We start from the raw sequence: 27,970 nt of genomic DNA, 5'->3' as shown, positions 1-27,970 counted from the left end.
TAGTAAACACTGGAGTCAGGATTAAAACCCAGAACGAAAGGCAATATGGCTACCGGGCCTGCACTCTTTAGCCATTATTCTTCAGGGCAGAGTTGAGAAAACTGACCACAGGCCAAGCACAACCAGTAGCCTGTTTCTGTACCTTTTTCCCCCCAGGGGGCCGCCCTGCTTAGGGCCCCCGCAGGCCGGCTGCAGGGGTGCAGAGTGGCAGCCGCAGGTGCCCGCCGAGCCCTCCGCGCCTGGCCGGGGTCTCACCTGCGACAGGGAGACCATCCGCACGACCGCTGGTAGCCTTCGAAGCTCTTGGTGGCTGTCAGCTGCCGGTAGGCCCTGGAAGCCAGAGGTTGCACCGCCCAGAAGGACCAGGAGGAAACAGCGGGAAGGTAGGCCCCGCCCTGTGCCGCCAGCCGCCCCGCCCACCGTAATCCGGCCCGGGGCGCAGGGCAGGTAACTCTCACGTATGAGGAGGGGGCGCTTCTCCTGCATCCAGCATCTCGTCCCCTAGGGCAGCCATGAGCACAGCCTCCCCCTCTCCCCCCCCACATACATCTTGAGAGCTAAATGTTTTGGGGGTTTTAAAAGGTTGTAAGATAGGAAAAGAAGGATGAGAAGGAGTAGTGTATGTGTTCACAAAGACTAAAATATTTGTTATCTAACCCATTACAGAAAAACTGACCAATCCTTTCTGTGCTCTCAGCGGTTTCCGTGAGCACACAGGGAAAGGGGGTTATATTGCCCCCTGTTAGATGTTGCTGGGAAAATAAGGACAGCCCCCGTGGATGCAGGAGTGTGGATACTTAGAAAACTATGAAGCAGCCACAAAATCTCAAAGCATGAGCAGGTTCTGGGATTGTCACAAGCAAACAGAAGTGGCATTTGAACGAAAGTCAACCAAAATCTCTGAGGGGGGGAAGGTACAACTGATATAGATTGTATATATATTGGCCAGAAACTTTCTCTTTATGAGTTTCAAAATTATTTGCATAGAATACTTTATGTATTGTATTAAATTATTTTAACATCTATACTTGTAGTTATGTATCTCAATAAGTATTTACACATTTTACCTCATTTGTTAATTTGTCAGAGATTAGTATATTTTATTTATTTTGGTGCAGTTCTCACAAGTAGTCAATTACCTATATTAAATAATTCATTAATATTTTATGTTACTAATTTATATTTTCTTTAGTTCTTTTTCCTAATTTCTTTTTTTGTTTCAATAACTACAGAACTGAAGATTTATTTGCCACTATATAGAGCTTTAGTTACATTCAAAATATTTCGGGGGTGGGGGAGAGAGAGACTTGTGATGCTTTTTTAAAAATTATTATTAATGGGGGAGCATCAGGGTGGCTCATTCACTTAAGTGTCCAACTCTTGATTTGGGCTCAGGTCATGATCTCACAGTTCATGAGCTCGAACTCCACATGGGGCTCTGTTGTGTCAGCACAGAGTCTGCTTGGGAATTCTCTCTCTCTCTCTCTCTCTCTCTCTCTCTTTCTCTCAAAATAAATAAGTAAACCTTAAAAAAATTATTATTAATGGAGCAATATTTTTTCGAAATAGCTCTTTAGAAGTATAAATAAAACAAATATACTAGACCATAAAACAAAGCAGATTCCAGCAATGATTTAAAAACAGATTATATTACAAATGAAATTCTATAATTGTATATATGTGCTGCAGAGTAATTGGGAATGGGAGGCAGATATAGAAGTAACACGATCAGCCATGAGTTGATCATTGTTGAAGCCAAGTGATGTCTATATGGGGGCTCATTATTCTAGTCTCTCTAATTTTGTAAATGGCTGACATTATTCATAATTTTAAATATTTAAAATAAAGCTTTAAAAGGGACTACATAGAGAAGTTCCAAATTTCAAGCTTGGCAAAATTTGGGGCAGTTGCAAGACAAGTTTAACAAACTGATTTTTTTTTTTCTCAATGTGAAAACAAAGCTACACAACTAAATTTGTGCCTGGTGATTTCAATCAAACATCAAAGCATCCCCCACTCCCCACAAAACAATATAGATACTGTCAGGGTCTGGGATTTTACTCCTACTTACAAGGTACTAAGATCCTGTTACCATTTTATAAATACTGGAAAAAGACACAAGACTCGTAAATCACAGAAGAGGACTTTATTACTCATGACACAACAAGCGGCATGAGCCTTATCCCAGATCCCATGGGGGTAACATAGAGGGGCCCAGAAGGATATAATACATACAATGAGTTTGTATTGCTAACAAGGAACACACTTGGGAATCTACTGTTTTTATAGTAAGTGGTAAGAAAGCCTGTACTTTGAACCCACATGTACCTATGACCCAGCCTCAACAATTACAAATTTTTAAATGATATGGTTCACCTACACTCTCACTCAATTCTTCACACACACACCCAATAATTTAGAAGCAAACATATGACTTGATATAACTTCAACCCTCACGGTGTTCACTATAAACACAACCCAGAGAAATGGCATTAGGAAAGAATAGTCAGGAAGGAACTTGAATTCTTGGCATACCTAGCAAAAATGTGCAGGGATGTTCAGGACCTGTGGAAGATTGTTTTCCCCATCAATCCACCTGTTGCCCCTACCTGTCTTGGCTTCTAGCAAACTGTCACAAAAGTATGTCACTCTATTGGCCATTCTGATTACTTTAACCAACAGAGGCTAGAACTAAATTTCTCACACAAGGCTACTATCATCGGGACTCCAAACAACAAGATGAAATTAACCTCAAGTATTGACCTCAAATATGCCTTCCAGAGTCCTGGACCCAGGTGACTGTCCCAGGGAAGACCAGAGGACTCTATTTCAGACAGTCAGGATGTAGTCTAGCCTAAGGCCCATCCATTATTCATTTCACTAACCTGCTGATCTTTGGTGTCATTGCCAATAATTACAGGAGGCAATAGATGAGCCAAAAAACAACCTCTATCCCTAATGGAGAGAGATTCCTTGGCCCATTTCTAGCCACATACAAGCATATAACCCAAGCAGGCACAGGTCACTCCTAACAGGATTTGTCATTAAACTTGATTTGGATCAACATTGCTACATTAGCTTGGTTAAGTCACACGGGCAGTGTCACTGAATGGTTGTAATTTCCTTTTCTATATGTGGCATATCCCTCTCAAGCATCAGAGAAGCACATGATTTTGTAACAGAATGAAGTGAGGTTGTGCCAGTCCATGTGTTTGTACCTGTCTACAGGGGCTCCATGTTGAGAGCTGCTATTGACGCATAGGCACAGCAGTATCATTTATGATCAGTCACATCCACAACCTGTCAACTGCATCTGCTGTTTGACTTGAGTGATGGTGTTCGATCTAGGCGACAAAGAGAATATTTATGGCCTCCTCCCTTGTATATCTGTAGTCTCAGATGTTCCTACCACAGGTGCCAGGGTCGTTTAATCCATCAGACTATAGTCTTCCAAGGGGTGGACCAGATAACAGACCAGGCCGCTAAATCATGGCTACTATCCCAAGAGTCAGTAAAAAATATGTTTCATCATAGGGAATATTGGCCAGAGTTATGAAAATGGCCTTGAGTTCTATGCAGTGAGTGAATAACAATGCCAATTTTCAGTATGGCATATACGGAGCAGCAGTTGAACAGCTCCAGCCTCCCCTCTCCCCTAACAGGTTTGAACTTGGCCAGACCATCAGTGAACCAGGCCCCAGCATTAAGGTGCACCTCTGTGAACTAAGGACACCATTGAGCCAGGGGCTTTACTTCAGGTGGTATCATGTGAGTACAGTTTCCCCAAAGCAACAGCTACCACTTTTTCATATAAACTGAGATGCTGCTAGGGCCAGTCTACTTGGTCCTTAAATACCCAATTTCCAAGTGAGGAAAAACTTTCCAATTTGACAAGTGAGATATATTGGGCCTTTTCCTTATTGGTTGTCAAGCCTGAGTTAACCCACCCAAAATGGGGACCTCAGGCTGCAGAGTCACAGGTCTTTATAGGTCTTTTGTTTTTAATATAATTTATTGTCAAATTGGCTTACATAAAACACCCAGTGCTCATTCAGTTTCTCAAGATCCACATGAGTGAAAACATATGACATCTGTCCTTCTCTGACTTATTTCACTCAGCATAATACCTTCCAGTTCCTTCCACATTGCTGCAAACAGCAGGATTTCATTCTTTCTCGTTGCCAAGTAGTATTCCACTGTATATATAAACCACAATTTCTTTATCCATTCATCAGCTGATGGACATTTAGGCTCTTTCCATAATTTGGCTATTGGTGAAAGAGCTTCTATAAACACTGGGGTACACATGCCCTTATGCATCAGCACTCCTGTATCCCTTGGGTAAATTCCCAGCAGTGCTATTGCTGGGACGTAGGTAGTTCTGTTTTTAATTTTTTGAGGACCCTCCACACTTTTTTCCAGAGCAGCTACACCAGTTTGCATTCCCACCAACAGTGCAGGAGGGTTCCTGTTTCTTTTTCAACAAGAGCTTGGCAACAGGTCAACAGCTGCATCTACTTCCCAAACCCCAGCTTTTTTAAAAGAGGTGCACTTGATGTCTGGGTCGGCAGGTGGCGATGTTGTACTAGGGAATTGCCTTTCTGACTTGTGCAATAGCGGTCTAAAGCTGTGATTTCCTTTTCTTCTCAGATTTTATATTCTTTTTGCTAGACCGCCAGTAAGAAGACAGAGATTACCTCTCTACCACAGTCTTCGAATAGAAGAAGCCCTTCTGGACTTCATAAGTATTCACAATGCAAGCACGTACAACATAAATATCAGTTATACGTTCGGCAACGAAAGACAGTAGCACATTGAATCAGCCCAAAAAGCCTGCCCTACCAGGTCACTTTAATTTTCCTTCTTCACAGAAAAAGTTGCCCAAACCCCATCAGTTGATTTTTGGATGCTTCCCCCACCCCCAGCCCCCAGCAAGGATCCCAATCTTGGCAGTACTAACGTTTTGGGTAGGATCATTGTTTGGGGAATGCATCCTGTGCACTGTAGGATATTTATGGCATCCCTGCTCCTATGCACTAAATGCCAGTAGAATACACCCTCCCTCTTTTAGTCGTGACAATCAAAGATATCTCTAGACATTGTCAAATGTCTTAGGGTCGGAAGGGGGGACTAAATCACCCTGGCTGAGGACCACTACACTATGGGAACATGGACCAATGGATTAAGAAGCCTAATAGGGATATAAAGGGAAGTCCAGAAGGTAAGGGGATGCAGATGGGAGAGGAGGAAGTCAGGCTTTGGAGGATGGCTTTTTTTTTAATCCTTGGTCTCCTCAAGACAGGCTTGGTACCAGTTTCCTTGCTCATATTATGCAGCTTCCTCCACAGTCCTCAGTGCCTTCAGCTACCCTTGCATCCAGCACCCCAACCCCCTCCACTAACTGAGCAGAATTGTAACCTGGGCAATTATGCACAACAGAGCTAAAAATATTTGAGCTTCCCCCTTCTTGAAGTTCCCCAAGCATACTCAGCTTTTTCCTGAAAGCAGCTGAAGTTGGGAAATGGGGGAGGGGAAGGGTCAGGAGGTGCAGAGGGACAGAGCAATTCCTTGTCCATAAACAAGGCCTTGCATCAACTTCCAGTTTCAAGCCCACAGCTTGGGCTCATCCAAATCAACACTTGTTTTTGATCCACTTAAGTTTCTATCTCCATATTGTTGACAGCATTTATTTAAACTTTGGGGATTCCTTGACTCAGCAGCTATAGCCACTTTTGGCCACCCCACTGTCATATAACATCTCTTTCTCATTCTACTCTCGAGGAGAGTGAGCACAACCAAAACATCGTTTGGGTAAATTGTTTCAAGCCTGTTTCTTATCACTTAGCTTCTAAATAAACATTAACAGGATAGCAGTGGAGGACACTTACTGTGCCCTTTGATCACCACTTGGGTAACAGCATTTGCTACTAGATCCTGGAAGTCCTCTCTTGCCCACTAACATAACCCATAGGGTCTTCCAGAAAGGATTGTCTCTGCCAGCATCCCATCACGTCACCAAAAGTGTCAGCAACTAAGATTTTACCGTACACAAGCTAATAAATAAGCCTCTTACTGTTTCATGGATGTTGGCAGAATACACAAGATTCTTGGGTCAGAGATAAAGTATTTTATTACTCATACACAGCAAGTAGCATGAAAATAATGTCACATTGGTTCCCTGTGGGGACAACAGGTAGAGGGCCCAGGTGGATGCTATGCATACAGTGAGTCTGCTTTGTAGATTAGGAAAAATGAGTTTGGGGAACGTACTGCTTTTATAGTGACTATAAGACGGGTCAAAAAGAAATACCCCGAATGAAGGACAAAGTGACTAATGGGTGGAAAAGAATGAAGAGAGCACAAGGGCATAGGGGCCGTAGTAAGATTTTTAAATAGTAGTTAATCTAACCCATGAAAGCAGTCTCCTCATAAACCGGAAACAGAAATGAGCCCAACTAGTGACAAATTTGCTGTTTTTCTAACTCTCATTTGTTGATGTTACCAAACCATTTTCTTGGGGAAAAAAAAAAAATCAAGTCAGGAGCAGCAGCCTCAGAACAATGACATTACTGCCCCCAACTTCCAATATTTCCATCCCCCAGGATGAGGAGCATCTTTACCGATGTGTACCTAAACTACAGGGCTGCATCAGGGGTTTTTTATACTATGATTAGGGAGAAGAAGCCCTGAAAATAAGTGAATAAGGAATTCTAGACGGTGATAGACCAAAGTTCTCTCCTAGAACACTGATGTTCCTCTTCTTTTCTGCAGAGAATAAATGATTTATAGCCTCAGAATATCCCATGATTTCACTTAAATAAAATTCTACATCATTGTATCGAGGTTAAAAGCACCAGCTCTGGAGTTACATCACCCTTAGTTCAAACCCCAGCATCACCATTTGCCAGTTGAAGCGTTAGAATCATCCTGAATCTCACTTTCCTTATCTGTGGAATGGTAAGAATGTCACCAGCCTCAAAGGGTTGTTGTGAAGATTCAATGGGACATTTGATCACATTTGGCTTTTATCACTATTTAGGTTGGGGGGGTGGCAGTGTTAACTGTAAAACAGATGGCTAGCGGGTCTGGGGAAAGCAGCTCAAGGATTCAGGCACTTGGGCGGTAAGAAAAGAAGCACAAACATTAAGTACAGGAGAGGTGTGGAAGGGGGTACCAGTTGGATACTTGGGAGGGAGGGCGAAGATGAAGTCAAGCACTGACTTTCCTTATTATCAATATATAGCATTTTTTAAAGGAACAGAAAACATTTATTTCAAACTTCCTCTAGTATGAGGAAGACACATTCAGCAACGAACGTAGGTATTCTAGAGTCCCCTCAAGCATTTCAGGAAGGACCACCTTATGCTTCACTCATTGCCAGATGTTTCCCCTCTGTACTATGCTAGAGAACACTGCACAGAGTGTAATGGAGGAGGGGGCAGAAAGAAAGTGACAGTAAGAAAGAGTCAAGAAACTCATACTGAGCACCTGCCATGTGCCAGGTTCCAGGTTAGGGGTGATGAACAAAGTGACATGGTCTCGCCCTATGGAGCATGTATCTCCAGGTAGCAGCTCCCCGGTGCCAATCTGTGGGCCTGCTAGAGCTGAATCACCTGTAGAATTTAAATTCCTCAGACTCTGAGCACAGATCCTACCCCTCACCTAATTAATCAGACATTCTAGGAGGTGGGGGACACCAGAGGCAGTATTCTTAATAGGTGCTCTCTGTGATTCCAAGAAACACTCAGTTTGGAACCACCACTAGTGTTTCTCAAAAGGTGGTCAGACTGTCAAACTCAGTCTCTCCAGGAGAACAGCATATGAATGTGCTCTCAGACTGCCTTTCTCTGACACCATTTCTTTTTTCTTAAATAATATGTGTGCAAGGGGCACCTGGGTGGCTCAGTCGGTTGAGCATCCGACTTCGGCTCAGGTCATGATCTCACAGTTCATGAGTTCAAGCCCCACGTTGGGCTCTGTGCTGACAGCTCAGAGGCTGGAGCCTGCTTCGGATTCTGTGTCTCCCTCTCTCTGCCCCTTCCATGCTCATGCTGTCTGTCTCTCAAAAAATGAATAAACGTTAAAAAAAATTTTTTAAATAATATGTGTGTGAGTGCATTATAAATTGGAAAGTGTGATACAAAGTTAATTAGGTACAGTTTTTAGGACCTTTCTATACCAAGGAAGTCCAGTTTATACAAGTAACTGAAGTCAGTGTGAACTACAATAAGGCATTCCTCAGAGCATAACAGGTCTCTGACCACATCTTCATGGTTCTCCTTATAGTAGCAGAAACTTCTGGCAGTGAGGCTACTAGAATAGTGCAGTCACCTCAACTGAAGGTCCTTCTGCCACTGGCCCCTGGAGTGATCTGCGGTGCCTGAGCAGCTCCACAGCTGGCTGGATGGCTTCCTCTCACAAGGTCCATAAGGTTTATACATTCCTCTAGACCTCTCGCAGAGTCTTTTGTACCATGGCAGAAATGTTTATCAGGTGGGCCCTGTATAAGCATAGTAATATGGTTCTAAAGCCCTTAAATGTTTAGCTTTTGCAATACACCATAAGACCCAAATTCAAGATGTGAGATTCAGAGTGAGGGAGAAACTGGATGGGAAGGAGGGGATAGACTGATGGTTAGAAAAGATGACGAATTCTCATTTTAGATGTGAAGAATGGCAGGTGTCTTTGGAATATCCAGGTGGTGAGACTCCACAAGTGGCTGGAAATAAAACATGTGGAGACCTGAAGAGAGTTAAGAACAGGCTTCAGCTACAGGTGACAGGGAGTCTGCACAGAGAAAATAAAAGAATAAAAGCTCATTAGCATATGGAATCACATGTAAAGGGAGAGGAGAAAAAGTATAGTGAAAGAGCCTAAGAAAGAGAGATCAAAGACTGAGAGGTGATGAGAGCAGAGGGCTCTAAAGCCAAAAGGAGGTTAAAATTTCAAGGAAAGACTAGTCACCAGTGTCAAGTAACACAGAGCAGTCAGCGAGGACAAGAACAGAGGGCAGGCCAGTGGATTTGCAATCTGCATGTCACTGGTGACTTTCTAGAGGGGAACAAAGCCGAGTGATGTGGGTACTACAGGTTTCTCATGCTTTCTCAAAGTAGAGTGTTCCTATGAAACCAAAATGGCAGAAAGCAAAGAAGCAATTACCATTATTTTCTGTGGAAAAGTTTTTCAGCGTTCCCAGACCCAAAATACAGCTTCTCTTAGGCTTTTCCAATACCCTAGGACACATCTTACTAATAGATGCACCAAATAAATCCAGATACAAGCACAGATGCTCACAGACACAGTCCAAAGCTACAGTGGCTTGATGCTGAGGTGCTGAGCGTAGTTCGCAGGGAAGGAGCTTGATGGGGCCCCTCTCATCTGGAACAGCTTGCTGCAAAACAAACACTGAATGTTATTTTCACTTTTCATCTTTTTTGTAACAGTAAAAATCCTCTTCAGATTTCTTTCAGTTAGCGAAAACAGGTACTAAGGTAGGTCTTCCATAAAATCAAAGTGGCAGAACACCAACTCTTAAATGTATTTCCTTCATGGTTTTGACCAGTGTTTATTAATAAATTCCAGTTCCCTTTAGAGTTTTGATTTCATTATTTTCTGCCAAGGATTATCAGTTATTGTGTTATATGCCTGTTATCATTGAACATTATCACCTAACTTCCAAAGGAATTCTATTATTATTATTTTTCAGTTTGTGGTGAACCTCTGGCATGGGATAGACACTCAAGGAAAATTTCTTCAAAGAATTTGCAAAGGAAGAATGAATGAATGTGAATTTAGAAAGTGTGTGGAAAGAAAGTCTTTTCCCATATTGGAAATATAGTAAGTATCTCATTTTTCAAAGTTAAATACAACCCTTTATATTTAAAAACTAGATATAATTAGGGATAGCTTGTACCCTAGAATAGTATAATGAGAAAAGTATGGACTTGGGAAACAGGCAGGCATGAGGACTGAATCCCAGCTATGGCATTTCGTATCTGCAAAATGGGGTAATATTTTTCACTTCACAGGACAGATGGCAGAGTTGATTAAGATATTGAAAGATCCAATCATACGGCCCTACACAGAGGAACAGAATGGCAACTAACTGGTACCAATGGGAATTAGTATTAGCTATTAGCTATTCATCTTATAAGCTGTTTATTCAGATACTCAAGATAGAAAACTACAGTAGTTTTCCATATAAATCGGCAGGAAAACCTCACCACCTTGGAACTAGAAAGATTGAATCACTTCTTTCTAGTCAGCTTTGCTAGAGAGGGTGCAACTCGAATCACCCAACAAAAGCAGGTCTGGTGAAGAAGGTCCATTCAGCGTCAACTGTCGGCCATTTCTCTCATTTCTAACCGGTGAACAGCCTGCATTATAAATCGTTGTCACACGTTAAAAAAAAAATTTTTTTTTTACACCAGAAACTGCATTCATAACCATGGAAACGTCGAAGTCCTATTATATTTCAGCGTGGTTCCGAGGCCCACTTGGCACGCTTTGCAAGGAATTAAGGCGGGAGTAGAGGTCGGGGGTGGGCACAAGGGGGTGAGAGGGGCGTGGCGGTGGGGACAGGGGCCAAGTGACCACACGTACTGGAACAGCTGAAGAACGAAAACTCTCCCTTTATGGCCAAATCATTTTTTAAAGCAAAAAAGAAAAACAACTACATTTCTTCCCCACCCCTTCCTGGCGCGAGCCGGACAGTCACACCCTATACCTCAAAGCGAGCGAAAGTCACACTGCTCCCAGGACTGGGCCCGCCGAAGTGGTGCGGGCCGCAGCACGCGTCCGCCCGCTTCCTGCGGTCGGGCCCTTAGCCTCCGCCCCCTCCCGCCAGGGGCGAAGTCTCTCCAGCCGGGCGGGGCGGGGCAGCCGGGAGAGACTCCGCCCCACCTCTCGGGCCGCTACCCCGCCGCGCCCGGGCCCCGCGCCCCCCGCCCCGCCCCTGCTCCGCCCATCAGCGGGTGGCCCCGGGGGACGCAGGGGGAGGGGCGCGGAGGCGGCTGCCCCTAGATCCACGCAGCGCTCGGGAGCGTGCCCCGCACTTGACGCCTGCCCACGCTCAGATCCCATTCGTGCACTTAGCGGTGAGTACCGGCCCGGAGGGACGGATGTCCCGGGGAAGGAGCGCCGGCCCCCCTCTTCCCGGAGGCAGACGGCGCGAGCCTCTTCCGAGGCGCGTGGAGCGGCTACGGGCTGGGTAGAGGCCGGGGAAGGCCCGGGGGAGAATCTGGCTCCTGGGGACTGACCTCTCCGCCTTGTCTGCAGCCTGTGCCGCGCGGGGGACAGGGTTCAGGGACTGGAAATGGCTCTCCTCGTCCCTCTGCCTCGGCTGTGCACGCCGCCGGAGAGTCCTCACAGAGGTTGTGCGGGCCTCGCTGGGAGTCCTCATCCAGGCTCTAAGGCCGGCTGAACTGGAGAATCCTCACCCCAAGGAGGGTGTGCGGGCCTCACTGGGGAGTCCTAACCCCAAGAAGGGTGTGCGGGTCTCACCAGAGAGTTCTTACCGCGCCCGGACTTGTAGGATAGGGAAATCCACAGCTGGCAGATTGGGGAATCCACACCAAGTAATAAGGGGAAACTGGGGTGAGATGGAAGGGTTCGGCACAGAGCCTGCCCTAATGAATTCAGAGATCCAGGAAGGAGAATGGGCTGCCTTTCTTAATTCAGCCGGATATCTGAACGGCATGTCTTTCCTGCAACGTACTTAACATACATAACCCTCCTCACAAGCGTGAGGATGAGGGGTGGGCGGGGGATGGGCAGCCTCTTGGACAGCTATTCTCAAACTTTTGAGGGGGCTCAAAAACCCCTTTACACTTAAAAACTAGCATACTAAGCTTTCGTTTGTGTGGGTTATATCTTTTGATATTTACTATATATATAAAACAAAGTTTTACTATATTTAATGATTGATTTTTTTTAAATAATGGACCTATTTATATTAACAAAGAATTTTATTTTCTAAAATAGAATGTTACTGATAAGAGTGGCATTGTTTTATAGTTTTGCAGTCTCTTTAATGTCTGGTTTAATAGAAGTCAGCTGGATTCTTATATCCGCTTCTGCACTCAAGTCTGGTGCACTGTCACATCTTGTAGCCTCTGGAAAACTCCACTGTATACTCCTGAACACGTGACAGAGGAAAAGGCCAATTGCCTTTTGGTATTATTATGAAAGTTGTTTTGACCTTGTGGATTCCTAGAGTTCCTGCACCACACTTTGAGAGCCACTGGTGTAGGAAATGCTTTGGAGGCTTTAATCATTGGTCCTGCTTCTTGTTTGGGATGTTTGCTCTAAATGGAAACACATACAGCACCCCATGCGTGGACAGTGTTAACCTCTGGTATTTGGGACCAAGCTTGACCTCACTGTGGCAACTTTTAGTAGTAGGTCTCCGCATAAGAGATGATGAGTCCCAGTGGCCTCCTGAAAACGCAGCAAGGTTCACAGATGGCTGGTTGTTCCTGTGCCCCAAGAGCTGATCTGTCTGTGCATCCAGATTGCGGCAGTGATGTGGCAAACAGGACCTGTGGGTTCAGCGAAATGCCCATGGGGAGCCCGTGCCAAGTGTGTAGGGGTTTGTGTGAGAGTTACCAAGTGGTCAAAAAGTCATTTCCAGAGAACACTGCCTTCCTTTCCGCCATGTTCACTGCTGTTTTTAGCTGTGTAGCCTTATTGGAATATCATGATAACCCAATCGTGGCATTCGTTCACTTTCCACTTTCAGAGATGTGCCACCTTGAGTGGCCCTTCCTCAGCTCCTACCAGAAAGCAATGTCCTGCATCCTGGTGTGTGGTAGGTGGGATCTCTCACTGGATTTTTTCCTTGGCTTTATGCTCTGTCAGAACAAGTTCCAGGTAGAAATTACATACATATATACATCAAAGGAAGACAGTTCTCTAACTCTGTCCTCCCTTTTGCTCCTCCATCCACAGAGCTTCTCCTGCTCTGATGAAGCAGCTTGGATACTGCAGCTGATAGTTTAGACATGTTGCAAGCAGGGACGTCTGGGTGGCTCAGTCGGTTAATCGTCTGACTCTTGGTTTCAGCTCAGGTCATGATCTCATGGTTTGTGGGTTAGAACCTCACATTGGGCTCTGCAGACAGCGTGGAGCCTGCTTGGGATTCTCGGTCTCCCTCTTTCCCTGCTTGCTCTCTATCTCAAACTCAAAGAAATAAACTAAAAAAAAAAAAAATGTTGCAAGCATACGAGCATGTTTCATCTTTTGTTGTCCTAGCCACAGATGGGAGAAGGGAATGGGATCTAACCTCTGCATACCTGCCATGTTCTTGGAGTAAAGCTCCACTTTGATGGTGGGGTGTCATTCCTTTATCCCTTGAGCACATATTTATGGACTGTCTACTTACCAAGTGCCCAGTTCTATACTGGACACTGGGGAAAATAGCACAAACAGGCAGTCCCTCTCTCTCTGGAGTTTACAGTCTGGTAGCCTCAGCATCTGCTGGTTAATTGAGACAGGCCACTGTCAAGTGTTCGCATGAAACCTGGTCTTGTGTGAAGAACACTGCCTCTCCCTGATGTGAGCTTCAAAGCACATGCTGAAGAAGCCTGAGCCCCAAATTGTGAAGATAATGATAAAAACCAACATTTATTACCATGGGCCTGGCAAAGAACTTCCTTTGCCTTCCTTCCTCTACTCTTCCTTTTATGAAGGACATAACTCCCTGTGAAGGAGCCAGACTCTACTAGGAAATGATTTCCAGCCTAGTTCCAGTCCCTGGGCCAACCTTGGGCAAGACACTCTCTGGGCCTCAGTGTCTTCATCTTTAAAGTAGGCGGTTGAGGGGCACCTGGGTGGCTCAGTCGATTAAGTGTCCGACTTCAGTTCAGGCACGTCATGATCTTATAGTTCGTGGGTTCGAGCCCCGCATCAGGCTCTGTGCTGATAGCTCAGAGTCTGGAGCCTGCTTCAGATTCTGTGTGTGTCTCTCTCTGCCCCTCCGCAACTCTCTCTCTCTCTCTCAAAAATAAATAAACATTAAAAATTTAAATAAAAAAATAAAGTACGTTTGGGCCACTGATGTCCTGAGGAGCCAGTGGTTTGCTGGAGCTAGTTTGCACTAGCATTTGTGGCCATCTCTTCCCAATTCCATGTTCAGTGACATCACATTTTTTAGCTTGAGGTAAGCCATTATGGAACTATTGACACCATGGAGATCAGCAAATGGTATAATCCAGGGCTCCCCTGTGGCCGAGAGCAAGTGATTAAACGTTTACCAGCACACCATTGCTACTGTCAGAGCCAGGGCGCTTTTTGTTTGTTTGTACAGTTGACCCTTGAACAACATGGAGGTTAGGGGGACTGACCCCTCCTACGCAATAGAAAATCCAAGTAAAACTTTTAACTCCCCAAAAACTTAACTATTAATAGCCTAGTGCTGACCAGAAGCCTTAGCAATAGCATAAATAATTAATGCATAATTTTGTGTGTTACATTAATTATATGCTGTATTCTTATAATAAAGCTACAGAAAAAAAATGTTAAGAAAACCATAAGGAAAATGCATATACTTTACTGAGAACATTTACTTTATTGAGAACAATTTGTAGATAAGTGGACCCATGCAGTTCAAACCCTTGTTCAGGGGTCATCTGTATTTTTTTAAAAAATAAACTCTTCAGCCTGGACAAAGACACTGAATGTGGAGTATGTGATTCAATTCCTCCAGAACTTTTGGTAGGGAAAAAACAATCTGTTTTTTACCCTATTCTACAATGTGAGTCAGCAAACGTTTCTGTAAGGAGGCAGAGTATTTTAGGTTTTGTGGGTTCTACAGTCTCTTACTACTCAGCTCTGCTGTTGTAATGTGAAACAGCTGAAGACAGTATGCAAACAAATGGGCACAGCTGGGTTCCAATAAAACTTTACTCACAAATACGGGTGCTAGGCCATAGTTTGCAGACCCATCTCAGAATGTCAGAACAGGAGCCATGCTTCAAGGAGGTAATTTCATGGAAAAGGACATTCTTTAGGACTATATCCATGAAGAGCAGAGACTTGATACTCTAAGGTATAGCTGGAAGTGGCAACTGCAAAGGATTTGGAATCAATCGAGAAAGAATCCATAGAAGGTTGTTTAAAGCCAAGTATGTTCACGTTTTGAGGACACAGCCACGTGTGGTGAGTAGGGGAAAGTGTTTTTATTCCCAGCTGCCATTCAGAAGCGGTCTCAGTCTAAGCCAGCATGTGAATTTTGGGTGTTGTTATGCAAAAATCAGTAGTGCATCTAATAGCTATTCTGATTCCAGGGAGAAGGACAAAAGTAATGTTTAAAAAAGGAAGGAAAATCCTCATTATATGTGTTTATATTTTATATACTGTATATATACATTATATATATGTATACTATATATATGCATATTTGTATGTCTGTATACCTAAGGTATGTGGCTGTGCTATTACTTTTCCATGTATTTTTTAAATGCTAATTTTTGAGAAGGCAAGCATGCATGCATATGTTGGTGGGGGGGATGGGTAGACAGAGATGGGGAGACAGAATCCCAAGCAGCCTCCGTGTTGTCAGCACAAAGCCCAACGTGGGGCTCGAACCAACAAACCGTGACCTCATGACCTGAGCTGAAGTCGAAAGTTCAACTGACTGAACCACCCAGGTGCCCCTACTTGTCCATGTATTTAAAATAGGTAATGTTTGGAAGTACCTGTAGCTAGTTCTTGGCAGTGAAATGGGGTAGAAGAAAGATGGGAACTTTTACTTATTATTCTTTGTAATACTATGTGTATGCCTACCCTTCAACATTCATGTATGTATTCATGCCTTTCCAACCTAAAAATAAAACAAAAAAACTAAGATCCCAAAACCTATATTTTTTCAAGGAAAACAGGATTATTTCTCTGGTGACAATGTTACTACCACCCTTTCTCCCCCAATAAAACAAATTATTTTGGGGCACCTGGGTGGCTCAGTTGGTTGAGCCTCCGATTTCAGCTTAGGTCTTGATCTCATGGTTCTTGGGTTAGAGCCCCGCATCAGACTTGCTGCTCTCAGCGCAGAGCCTGCCCCAGATCTTCTGCCCTGCCCCCCCTGCTCACCCTCACTCTCAAAAATAAAATAAAACATTAAAAAAAAATTGTTAACAGGGGCGCCTGGGTGGCGCAGTCGGTTAAGCGTCCGACTTCAGCCAGGTCACGATCTCGCGGTCCGGGAGTTCGAGCCCCGCGTCAGGCTCTGGGCTGACGGCTCAGAGCCTGGAGCCTGTTTCCGATTCTGTGTCTCCCTCTCTCTCTGCCCCTCCCCCGTTCATGCTCTGTCTCTCTCTGTCCCAAAAATAAATGAACGTTGAAAAAAAAATAATAAAAAAAAAATTAACATATTTTAATTGTCACATCACAATTCTGAACTAGTATATATACTAGTGTATATTAGTTCAAAATAATATTGGGAAAGAGGCCTTTCAGAGCAAAACATTTTACTAAATGGTATTTTTTTTTAACCCCCTGTCCAAGGTTACAAGTACCAGTGTTCCTTAATGGACTCTTACGCAGCCCTTAAACTAGTGTCGTAAAATGTTGTTTCATGAGATGCCATGAAGTACAGTTTTTACATTTAAAACCATGTTACCCACGAATATTTTCCTGTGATCCTGTTTTTTTTTTTTAATTTTTTTTAACATTTATTTATTTTTGAGACAGAGAGAGACAGAGCTTGAACGGGGAAGGGTCAGAGAGAGGGAGACACAGAATCTGAAACGGGCTCCAGGCTCTGAGCTGTCAGCACAGAGCCTGACGTGGGGCTGGAACTCACGGACCGTGAGATCATGACCTGAGGTGAAGTCGGCTGCTTAACCGTCTGAGCCACCCAGGCGCCCCCTGTGATCCTGTTTTTATGAGGAGAGAAAGCAGGTGCACGTATACGTGGGCGAACACACCCACGGACAAAGGCAAAGGGTTTGCCAAATGCTGAGTAGTTTTCTCTTGGTGATGGGGTACCACTGATTTTTTACTTTTCTTCACTTTGCTTATCAGTATTTTCTAGCAAGTATTAAACCGGTACTAAATTTTAAAATTTTTTTAATATTTTTTTTTATTTTTGAGAGAGAGAGAGAGAACATGAGCACGGAAGGAGCAGAGAGAGAGGGAGACAAAGAATCCAAAGCAGGCTCCACACTCTGAGCTGTCAGCAGAGAGCCCGACTCAGGGCTCAAACTTACAAACTGTGAGATCATGACCTGAGCTGAGGTCGGAGGCTTAACCCAGGTGCCCTAAGTATTAAATTTGATATAAGCATTAAAATTGAACAACCGTTACATTTGATATGACCAAAAATAATCACCCAGTTACTTAATACAAAGGGACAACACAGTTGCCTTCATTTTTCTTAGACTGAGTTACTCCTTACTTGCCTAGCAGTGACCCTACACACCTGCTACTCCCTTTCTGCCAGTGAGAAGTAGAGGAACAAGTATGGAGCAAAAGGTGTGGAGAACCAAAAAAGGGTAGCCAATAGACCTTAGTCACATGGTGCCTTGTCTGCTTCCCTGGGGAGCAGCTCCAACCTCAGCCCTTTCTTCTCCCTCCAGCTGACCCAGAGGTCAGAAAGGTCATAAGAATCTCACCATCACCTGAAAAGCCATCAGCTGACCATTTCCCTAGGTTGATCGGCTTGCGTTTCTTGCTTAGCTGTTTTTCAATGCAACATGTCAAACATAGACCTGGAGAGTATAAATCCCCAGCTTCAACAGTCATGAACATTAACATTTGGCCTATCTTTCCCCCAAATTCACTTCCTTTTTTTCCCTATTCCAGGAGATAGCATCTTATTTTCAACTGTATAAATTAACAAAAAATTATTCTTTGTTGGGTCTTTTTAGTAAAAAGCATGCACTGGTGCTGTAGCAAAAATCTCTACATTCTGGGGCGCCTGGGTGGCGCAGTCGGTTAAGTGTCCGACTTCAGCCAGGTCACGATCTCGCGGTCCGGGAGTTCGAGCCCCGCGTCAGGCTCTGGGCTGATGGCTCAGAGCCTGGAGCCTGTTTCCGATTCTGTGTCTCCCTCTCTCTCTGCCCCTCCCCCGTTCATGCTCTGTCTCTCTCTGTCCCAAAAATAAATAAACGTTGAAATAAAAAAAAAAAATCAAAAAAAAAAATCTCTACATTCTGCCCTAATGTCAGCCCAACTGAGCAACTGTGCAGTCCTTGAACGCTTGCTGTGTTGTCCTGCTTCACTGCTTTTGCATTTGATCTCCTCTCTGCCTACGAGTCTAAATCAGCCTTCCCTCATTCCTTCTCCCAATTCTCTATAAAGCCTTTCTTGATTCCCCTGGTTATAGCTGTGTCTTTTCTGTGACCTTCCTTATAACCCTTATCATGTTACTGTTACTTGTGTGCTTATCTTAGTCTCCTTGTTAGATAGTACTCGTCTTATAAAACAGGGAGTGTTTTCCTTATCTCCTTTTCTTCTGTGGTACTTAGCAAAGCTTAATGCAGAGAAGTTGCTCAGAAATACATATGCTAAGTTAATTTGAATTGAGTTCATTAAAGAAAATTTTTTGTTATAAAAGAGATGCACCACATTCAAAGGAAAATGTTCAGAGATGGCCTAGGACCGAGAACATTTCATCTCACCTGCAAGGATTTTAAAACAGTTTAAAGAATTGTGATGAAAAGAATCTTCCATTTGAACCAGTATGAAAAGGCAACTTTTTATGAGGAAAATAATTTTTCTTTGTAATCTGTTGTCATTTTTTTTCACATATATATCTGGAGGCTGTAGCTCTTCTCTGATTTTATTTTATTAATGTTTGTTTATTTTTGAGAGAGAGCATGTATGACTGGGGGAGGGGCAGAGAGATAGGGACAGGATCCAAAGTGGGCTCTGTGCTTAAAGCAGATGCAGGGCTTGATGTCACAAACCATGAAATCATGACCTGAGCAGAAGTCCGACGTTCAACTGAGCCACCCAGGAGCCCCTCTTCTCTGATTTTAGAATGCTTTTTTACCCCACTAATTAAGAGTGAGTCTGATGATGTTTTAGAATATCCATTGTGTTTTAAGATACAGATTTAAGGAGCCCACAGGTGGCTTAGCTGATTTGGCTCAGGTCATGATCTCATGGCTTGCCTTGTGAGTTTGAGCTCAGAGCCTGATCTGACTCCATCTTTCTCTGCCCCTCTCCCGCTTGGGTTTTCTCTCTCTCTCTCTCTCTCTCTCTCTCTCTCTCTCTCAAAATATAATAAACATTAAAAAAAGAAGATGTAGATTTAAACCTTCAGTAAAAGAAGTGGGCTACTTTTAGGACCCACGTGCCCCGTGAAGTAAGTTGATAGCAATCTCATGAATAATGGTGGCTCACAGGTATAGAGTTCCAATGTACACTGTGCTTTCACCTCCCTTGTTTTATTATCACAGCAGCCCTCGTGAGCTGGGCACAGCAGTGCAGGGCAGGTATTATTACCTTAAATCTGCAGAGAAGTAAACTCCGGTTTAGGGAGATGGAGTGAATCTTGCCTGTGGTAAAAAGTGGCGACTCTGATTTTAAATGTGTATTGGAAACCGTAGGACTTTGGGATTGGGTGCTGCAAACATGCAAAAGTAAGAAACTGTCTTTTTCAGTACTATATGTCTTTGGGGGACAGACCAAGTTTTGGAGGTTAAGTATGGATCCCTTAATGCCATAGAACCACCAGAGTGATCTCATACTTTCGGAACCAATCATTTCTCAGATTCCTCTTCTGCCTTAGTCGTTTGTTGTAAAAGTCAATCCACCTTCTATTGAATTAGCGCGGCTGTTGTGCGTGAATGCTGGTGTGGTTTTCATTCCCTTTTCTTGACTTGAAGAGAGCTCTGGACAAGCCCATATTTGGATAGTGTGACTTGCCTGGGCTGTTGCTCAAATAAACGTGTATGGAGGACTTATTCCTTATCCTCATCATCCTTTTACAACCATTATTGTAAAATTACAAAGCACAGTACACACTGCAGCGTAGTTCATGAAGAAGGGGTGCCAGTCTGAGATTGTCCTCCTGCACGATCAAGGAAAAACAAGAGGTGAATACATCATTGCTGACGGTCTGTTATATGCAAGAGCTGTGCTAGAACAGTCATGCTGAAAGTACAGTTCTGTACTCGTGGTGGCATAAAGACCAGCCGCGGGTTTGGTTTTAAGGGTGGTATGTTTCATAAAACCCCTTATTTGCTCAGTTAAGAATCAGTTGCGTTTTAAATGCTGGTTTGGCTGTGTTACTGACATCAACACATCCTTTCAAAGTTACCTATCATGCAGATTTTGCCAAAATCAAGGATATTTTAGGGGAAATACAGGTTGACTATCTAGTCTTAACATATGTACCTTTGAGTGTGAAATTTGTCTTAATACGAGGTTACATTTTTTAAATCCAGTTGGTTAATTTGGGTTTTTGTATGAGGAGTGACTGTAAGTTCTATCACCTATGCTGCCTACTGGGAGGAGACATGGAGCTAGAATCAGCCCTGGCATCACAGGGCCTGAGTTGAACTTCCAGCTTGGCCACTGATCAAGCCACAAGGCCTCGGCAGGTTACTTAACCCCTCCAACCCTCAATCTTCCCAACTGTAAAATGGAATGGTGGTGCCTTTCTCACAGGGTTGCTGGTAGACCACATTAGACAACATGGCTGAGGTGCCTGGTACCCCACAGGCACTCTGCACATGTCACTGGGCTGTAGTGCTCATGGATTGATGTAGCATTCATGGCATAATGCCTACACGTTGCTACCGTTCTTCTGAACTCTTGTCCCAGCCCCGAGCTCCTGAGCTCCAGATCCACCTATGCAACTGCTTGCTGGATGTCTTCATCCCAAGGTCTGTAGCCAAAACCAGCATCTTGGCTCCAGTCTTGGTCATTGGCTCTGCCATTTTGTCCAAATGAGGCACATAGGAGCTATCCTAGACCCCTTCTTCATTTCTTACCCTCAGTCCATTCTGTTTTTTTTTTTTTTTGAAATGGTAGAACAGTCTTTTTTTGTAGATGCCATGCTTACCTCAGTTGAAAATCATACAGAATCCACACAAACTATCAGAACTAATGAGGATAGCAAAATTTCAGGATAAAGGCCAAATAAAAATAATTCAGTTGTATTTCTCTATGCTAATGACAAACAACCAGAAATTGAAAAATATTTATTTTTTGTGTTTTTACATATTTATTTATTTTGAGAGAGAGAGTACACATGAGCATGAGTGGGGGCAGAGCAGAGAGAGAATCTCAAGCACATTCCAGGCATCATGACCTGAGTCAAAACCCAGGTGCCCCTTAAGTTGTGTTTTTTTTTTCTTTTTTAAAAATTTTTTAATGTTTTTTTTTGAAACCATTTTATTTAATTTATTTTTTAAATTTACATCCAAGTTAGCATATAGTGCAACAGTGATTTCAGGAGTAGATTCCTTAGTGCCCCTTACCCATTTAGCCCATCCCCCTTTCCACAACCCCTCCAATAACCTTCTGTTTGTTTCCATGTTTAAGAGTCTTTTATGTTCTTTCCCCCTCCCCGTTTTTATATTATTTTTGCTTTCCTTCTGTTCATCTGTTTTGTATCTTAAAGTCCTCGTATGAGTGAAGTCATGTATTTGTCTTTCTCTGACTAATTTCACTTAGCATAATACCCTCTAGTTCCATCCACGTAGTTGTAAATGGCAAGATTTCATTCTTTTTGATTGCCGAGTAATACTCCATTGTATATGTATACCACATCTTTATCCATTCATCCATTGATGGACATTTGGGCTCTTTCCACACTTTGGCTATTGTCAATAGTGCTGCTATAAACATTGGGGTGCATGTGCCCCTTCAAAACAGCACACCTGTATCCCTTGGATAAATGTCTAGTAGTGCAATTGCTGGGTCGTAGGGTAGTTCTATTTTTAGTTTTTGAGGAACCTCCATGGTGTTTTCAAGAGTGGCTGCACCAGTTTGCATTCCCTCCAGCAGTGCAAAAGAGAGCCTCTTTGCGTCCTCACCAACATCTGTTGTTGCCTGAGTTGTTAATGTTAGCCCTTCTGATAGGTGTGAGGTGGTATCTCATTGTGGTTTTGATTTGTATTTCCCTGATGATGAGTGATGTTGAGCGTTTTTTCATGTGTCATTTGGCCATCTGGATGTCTTCTTTGTCTATTCATGTCTTTTGCCCATTTCTTCACTGGATTATTTGTTTTTTGGGTGTTGAGTTTGGTAAGTTCTTTATAGATTTTGGATACTAACCCTTTATCTGACATGTTGTTTGCAAATATCTTCTCCCATTCCATTGGTTGCCTTTTAGTTTTGCTGATTATTTCCTTCACCGTGCAGAAGCATTTTATTTTGATGAGGTCCCCATAGTTCATTTTTGCTTTTGTTTCCCTTGCCTCTGGAGACGTGTTAAGAAGTTGCTGCAGCCAGGGTCACAGAGGTTTTTGCCTGCTTTCTCCTTGAGGATTTTGATGGCTTCCTGTCTTACGTTTAGGTTTTTCATCCATTTTGAGTTTATTTTTGTGTATGGTGTAAGAAAGTGGTCCAGGTTCATTTTTCGGCATGTCACTGTCCAGTTTTCCCAGCAACATTTGCTGAAGAGACTGTGTTTATTCCATTGGATATTCTTTCCTGCTTTGTCAAAGATTAGTTGGCCATATGTTTGTGGGCCCATTTCTGGGTTCTCTATTCTGTTCCATTGACCTAAGTGTCTGTTCTTGTGCCAGTACCATACTGTCTTCATGACAACAGCTTTGTAATATAGTTTGAATTCCGTCCATTCTGCTTTCTTAATTCTCACTGAGATATATTGTCTCTGACCTCTCTTTCTGACTGTAACCTGCCTCCCCAACATAAGTCCAGCATCCTTCTCCTGAAGCAGTCCCCCAGACTACCAGAGTGATCTCAGAAAATCAAATCAGGTCTTGAAGCATCCAGACTAGAATCCTTTAATGGTGCCCCTGTCTTCAGGATAAAGCTGAACCTTTTTGTGAGGCCCCTTGTGATGGGGACCCTGCCCCCTTCCTTTCCCTCCTCACTTAGCTCTGCCCACATGCCTCCTGTACTTCATCCACCTGGGCCTGCTTTATGATTTCCACAGGGTCACACTTCCATGCCTTTGTGTGCTGTGTTCTCTGCCCCAAATATACTTTCATTGACTCCCTCCATTCGTGAAGTTCCCGTTTTGCCTGTCCCTGGAGGTCTTCATGCCCCGCCTCCCAGGCTGGATTAGCTGTTCTCCCAAGAGGTTTCTTTATCACCATTCACCACTGCTGTAGCATGGATCTCATGATATTGTTATTAATTCCTCCTGTCCAGTCTATGTGTGACTGAAGAGCAATGGGGACTGTGTTCCTTTATCCCAGTTGCCTATAAATGTCGAATGTATGGGGGTGCCTGGATGGCTCAGTCAGTTAAGCGTCCGACTTCAGCTCAGGTCTCGATCTCGCGTTCCAGGAGTTCGAGCCCCGAGTTGGGCTCTGGGCTGATGGCTCAGAGCCTGGAGCCTGCTTCCGATTCTTTGTCTCCCTTTCTCTCTGCCCCTCCCCCGTTGATGCTGTGTCTCTCTCTGTCTCAAAAATAAATAAACGTTAAAAAAAAATTTTTTTTTAAATGTCAAATGTATGAATGAATTTACATCCTGTCTCTTAGACAATCCAGAGAGGCCCAGGTGCCAAATATGTCTAATGCTATTTTATTACTTGTTATGTCTTTGATGCCATGAAATGGCATTTGCATATAGATGCCATGCCACTGTCTGGGCCACTGAGATAGGGTGAAGGCTTAGCTGCTTAAGAGGTAGGCTTTAGAGTGTGATGGACTTGATTTTGAGTTCCAGCTCCCCCTTTCAATATGCCTGATATTTAGCTTCAGTTTCCAGCTCTGAACCACATCACTCAACTGCTCTGGGGAAAGAATATGATGGTCAGAAAACAGGAGCATCGGGTCGTCCTGGCAGTTGTCTTGCTTTTGGAAAATCAATAAATAAATATATGGGTTTATACCTCAAGCTTCTGAGAACTCTGTTAGCATGAGTCATCATTCTTAAGTCCAGTTCTGAGGTGAGTGAGGGTTGATGACCTCAGAAACTTGGGAAATTCATGGAGATAAATGCTGCCCTCTGAGACCCTGGCAGCCTGACACCCTGCCTCTTGTAGCGACACTCTTTCTTTCTAGTTCCTAAAATTTGAGTTAGAAAAGTTCATTACCAAACATCTATACAATTTGTTCAGAAGCTTGAGGAAATCATGCAGCTTTTCTTAAAGAATGGATATCAACTAGGCCTGCCCCATAATGCTTTTAAAAACACAGTGGTCTGCCCCTACCCCGCTCCTCTCACCTCAAAAGTTAGATGCAATAGGGGGTCGCCTGGGTGGCTCAGTCAGTTAAGCGTCCGACTTAGGCTCAGGTCATGATCTCATGGTTTGAGCCCCAAGTCCGGCTCTGTGCTGACAACTCAGAGCCTGGAGCCTGCTTCGGATTCTGTGTCTGCCTTTCTCTCTCTGCTCCTCCCTCACTCATGCTCATTCGCTCGCCCTCTCTCTCTCTCTCTCTCTTTCTCTCAAAAATAAATAAACCTTAAAAAAAAATTTTTGTAAGTTAGATGCTATAGGACTTGGTTCTGCAAAATGTCACTTTTGGGGTGTCTGCAGGTGTCATTTTTGAAGCCCCACTGATAACTGTGGGTTACTGCAGGGTAGGAGACCCACATTCCAAGAAGAGGCTGAAGACTGACCTTTATGAGGAGAGGATGAGATCAGGAGCAGAGGGCTGGGTCAGGACGCCTGGGGGGCCCTGCCCTGCTTCTTCCTTTCTGACCAAATGTTTTATGACCCCACGATGACTTTCCTGGAAGTATAAATTCTGAAGTTGACAAGCCCTTTTGTGAAACTGCTTCTATTAGACCACAGTGATATCAAAAATTAAAACTATTTCTGTTCTTTTGAGTTTGTGCTACTGCAGTTAATTTAAAATGAACTTAAAGAATGTGTCAGGTAAGCCTTCCTCCTTTGGGAATTACATATGATGTTGTGCTGTCTTCACCAGCAAGCCTAGAACTGGGAGTCTTGACAAGGCGCGGGGGCTATTCCCTCAGACAGTGCAGTGGCCATGGCCCCTGTCCCCCAAATCCTGTCTGTTGCCTTCGGCAGTGGCTGTGTATGTCTGCTGAGTGAGTCATGATCATCTTAATGATACATCCTAAAAATTTCCAGTGTTACTTAATAATGAAGTTCAAGGAAACAGAAGGGTTAGATTTCAGGAAGTTAGCTACTTTTTAAATGTAATCTAGTATTTTCACATTATGACTTAATTTCATATCAGACTTTAACAAATTCCAGTGTTGGGAATCTACAGTTAATTTAAACCAAGTGTAAAGAAAGCTAGGACAGTACTTTGTAGTTTGTCTTCAGACACGGTCCCTACAGTGGCCAAGTCTGCTGCCTCCCCACCTTGTCTCCTTTTCTGCCCTCATTCACCTTGCCCTGGCCTCCTTGCCTTCCTCAGACCCGCCTCAGGGCCTTTGCACATGGTCTCACCCCTGCTCCAGTTGTACATAGCTTGTCCCCTCACTTCCTTCAAGGCTCCGCTCAAGTGGCTCCATATGAATGAGACCTCCTTTGATCTCTCAGTATGCTTCACGGCCCAACACTCCCTACTGCCCTTGTCCTGCCTATCCACAGAGCTGGTCACCATCTGACATTCTGTTTGTATATCATTTAGCTGTGTATTCTGTCTCCCTCCTCATGGAAGCACCACACAGGCAGGGCCTTTGTCAGTTTTTTACTGGGTGTATCCCCAGTGCCTAAAACAGTTCCTGGCACATATTAGATGGTTAATATAAATGTGTGTTGAATACATGAATAATGAAGCATAGAATTTTTTTTACTCAGAAGGGACTTTTTAGGATCATCAACTAAACTTATGTTACAGGTTAGGAAACTGAGGCACAGAAAGGTTATATGGCTCATTCAAAATGGAACTCAATCATTTCAAAACTGTGACAGCTCTTTTTAAAAATCTAGGAATATATGTGGAGCCTTCTGGGCAGTTGTCCAGGATGAGATGGAAGAATAAGTGAAAATAGACTGATTATTTAAAAATTTGGCAAAAACAGGGGCACCTGGGTGGTTCAGTCAGTCGAGTATCTAACTTCGGCTCAAGTCATGATCTGCAGTTCATGAGTTCAAAACCCACGTTGGGCCCTGTGCTGACAGCTCGGAGCCTGGAGCCTGCTTTGGATTCTGTGTCTCCCTCTTTCTCTGTCCCTCCCCACTAGCACTCTGTCTCTCTCTATCTCTCTATCTCTCTCAAAAAATAAACATTGAAAAAAAATTTTAATTTAGTAAGGAAATAAAAATAAAAAAGACAAGCAAATTGTGTGATCGCAAAACTTTCTGATACAGAAGCAGTCTTATTCATGTTTACAGACAAGGGTGCACGTCTCATTATATGCTCGTGCTCAAGAAAAATGGGTTGATGGATTTGGTTATATTGTTGCACGACAATTCCTTTCTGCAAGACCCTCCTTCTGCACTACCTCTTTCTTTGTTTACATTCTGTCCCAAAATAGATCGTTGCTCTTAGGGCTTCTTATTCAAAATTCTTTCCAAGTACCCCATTTAAGAGATTTCTGTGGGTAGTTTTTGTTTTTGTTTTTTTAGGTGACCTGGTCTCTGGGAAAATCCGGAGATATTTAGTTATTCCAGTTGTCCAGATGTAGTTACATCAAAGAAAGCAAAGAGCTAATCTTTCTAGTTCTCTACTTTGTGAAAAAATCCACTTGACAAGCCATGGTGGTTTGCTGGCCTGGGTGGTTCTGACCTCAGTCTTATTTATGCTTACATAGACATCCTTGGAATCTCGCTTTTGACAAAAAGTTGTTTATAAGTAGCATGATATTTAGATACACAACAGTCAGTTTGGGAGTGGGACCAATTAATTTTTCTTTAAACAGAAAATAAATGAAGCATTGCTAATCCTTATAGTGAACTGAAATGAACTCTAGAGATGCAGTGACTTGACTTTGACTTTAGAGTTGGGACCCGTGAAAATTCAGAATGGGTGTATTTAGGAAAATGTGAGGAGGGGAGAGATGGGAAAACCACATGAAATACAGAAGAAACCTCTTTCTGTTGTCTGGATGGATTTTAAAAGCCCACCCCTGTGTGCCTTTAGATATCCTAAATAATGTGGAGCGTGTGTTGCCTGTACTTTATCCATCACTCTCCACTAATCTCTTGGAAATTCTTTGAAACTATACAAGCTCTCCTGGAAACTGATAGGCACACTCCCCACCCTCGAGAACTAAACAAAACCTCTGTCCTCCCCACCCCATTACTGGCAGGAGTCCCGCTGCTCAGGCTCACTCCTCTCCCCTGCTGGTTGATTGTGGGGCCCGTTCATACTGCCCCTCTTTCCCTATCCTAAAACCACCTAAAAAGATTCAACTCTGATAACAGAAGCAGCTAAATCTTGGATTTGTATACTCCAAAGTCTGGAAAGTGACTTGAAGAGGTGAATCTTACTGGATCTGATCACTGGGATTTAGCTAAAGTCAGTCGACCTTTCCGCGCATTTCTGCAAATCTGGCTGTGCCGAATAAGCATCACGGTGTGGTGTTCTGCAGGGTGTATGGTCCGAGATGTTCCTCTGGCAAGAGTGATGGGTCAGCAGTGTGCTGCCCGTGCTTTGTGTTCAGTGTCCTAAAACCCACTTGCAAGATTGCTGCCTGGGCTTTGGAAGTTCAGTCTGGGTAACAGAGAGCAAAGCTCACTGAACCAAATGGGGTTTTGCCCATGATTTAAGCTAATGGGGCCTCTTACCTTGCTATAACCAGCTAGGTTCAGGATGCACCTCGGCATGGGGTCAGACTGTACATCAGACCTTAGAGCTGCCCAAAGATTTTAGGGGTCCCGGAGCCAAGTCTCATCCACACTAAGAGCTCGGTGAAGTCCTCCTCCAAGGAGAACATTTGGTCACCAAAGGCCATCTGGGT

General features: G+C 43.6%; 2 protein-coding genes across 2 annotated transcripts in view; one reads left to right on the top strand and one right to left on the bottom strand.

Moving 5' to 3' along the window:
- Nucleotides 1-8,032: 8,032 nt before the first annotated feature.
- On the bottom strand, nt 8,033-11,401 carry LOC125149857 (uncharacterized). Its single transcript, XM_047829016.1, has 4 exons — nt 11,119-11,401; nt 10,727-10,821; nt 9,160-9,391; nt 8,033-8,787 (listed from the first exon to the last, which is right to left on the bottom strand). The coding sequence occupies exons 1-4, from the start codon at nt 11,399-11,401 to the stop codon at nt 8,753-8,755; spliced, it is 645 nt and encodes a 214-aa protein (XP_047684972.1). The 3' UTR covers nt 8,033-8,752.
- ACO1 (aconitase 1) overlaps nt 10,949-27,970 on the top strand; it is a 65,847-nt gene continuing 48,825 nt past the window's right edge. The window contains exon 1 of the mRNA XM_047830687.1: nt 10,949-11,096. The gene's annotated coding sequence lies outside the window, so the exon portion shown is untranslated. The remainder of the gene's footprint in view (nt 11,097-27,970) is intronic.

This window comes from Prionailurus viverrinus, chromosome D4, assembly GCF_022837055.1.
Source record: "Prionailurus viverrinus isolate Anna chromosome D4, UM_Priviv_1.0, whole genome shotgun sequence".
Taxonomy (NCBI): Eukaryota; Metazoa; Chordata; class Mammalia; order Carnivora; family Felidae; genus Prionailurus; species Prionailurus viverrinus.
Note: the sequence above shows the minus strand (reverse complement) of the source record. Positions and strands in the feature narration are given on the sequence as shown.

What these genes read in the sequence shown, in the direction of transcription:
- LOC125149857 (XM_047829016.1), bottom strand. Translation starts at nt 11,401, where the DNA reads ATGAGGACTCCCAGCGAGGCCCGCACAACCTCTGTGAGGACTCTCCGG. An exon ending in GCTCCTTCCCCGGGACATCC is followed by an intron (nt 10,822 to 11,118) that starts GTCCCTCCGGGC and finishes GCGGAGGCTAAG; the next exon opens with GGCCCGACCGCAGGAAGCGG. An exon ending in TGACTTTCGCTCGCTTTGAG is followed by an intron (nt 9,392 to 10,726) that starts GTATAGGGTGTG and finishes TTTGTTTTGCAG; the next exon opens with CAAGCTGTTCCAGATGAGAG.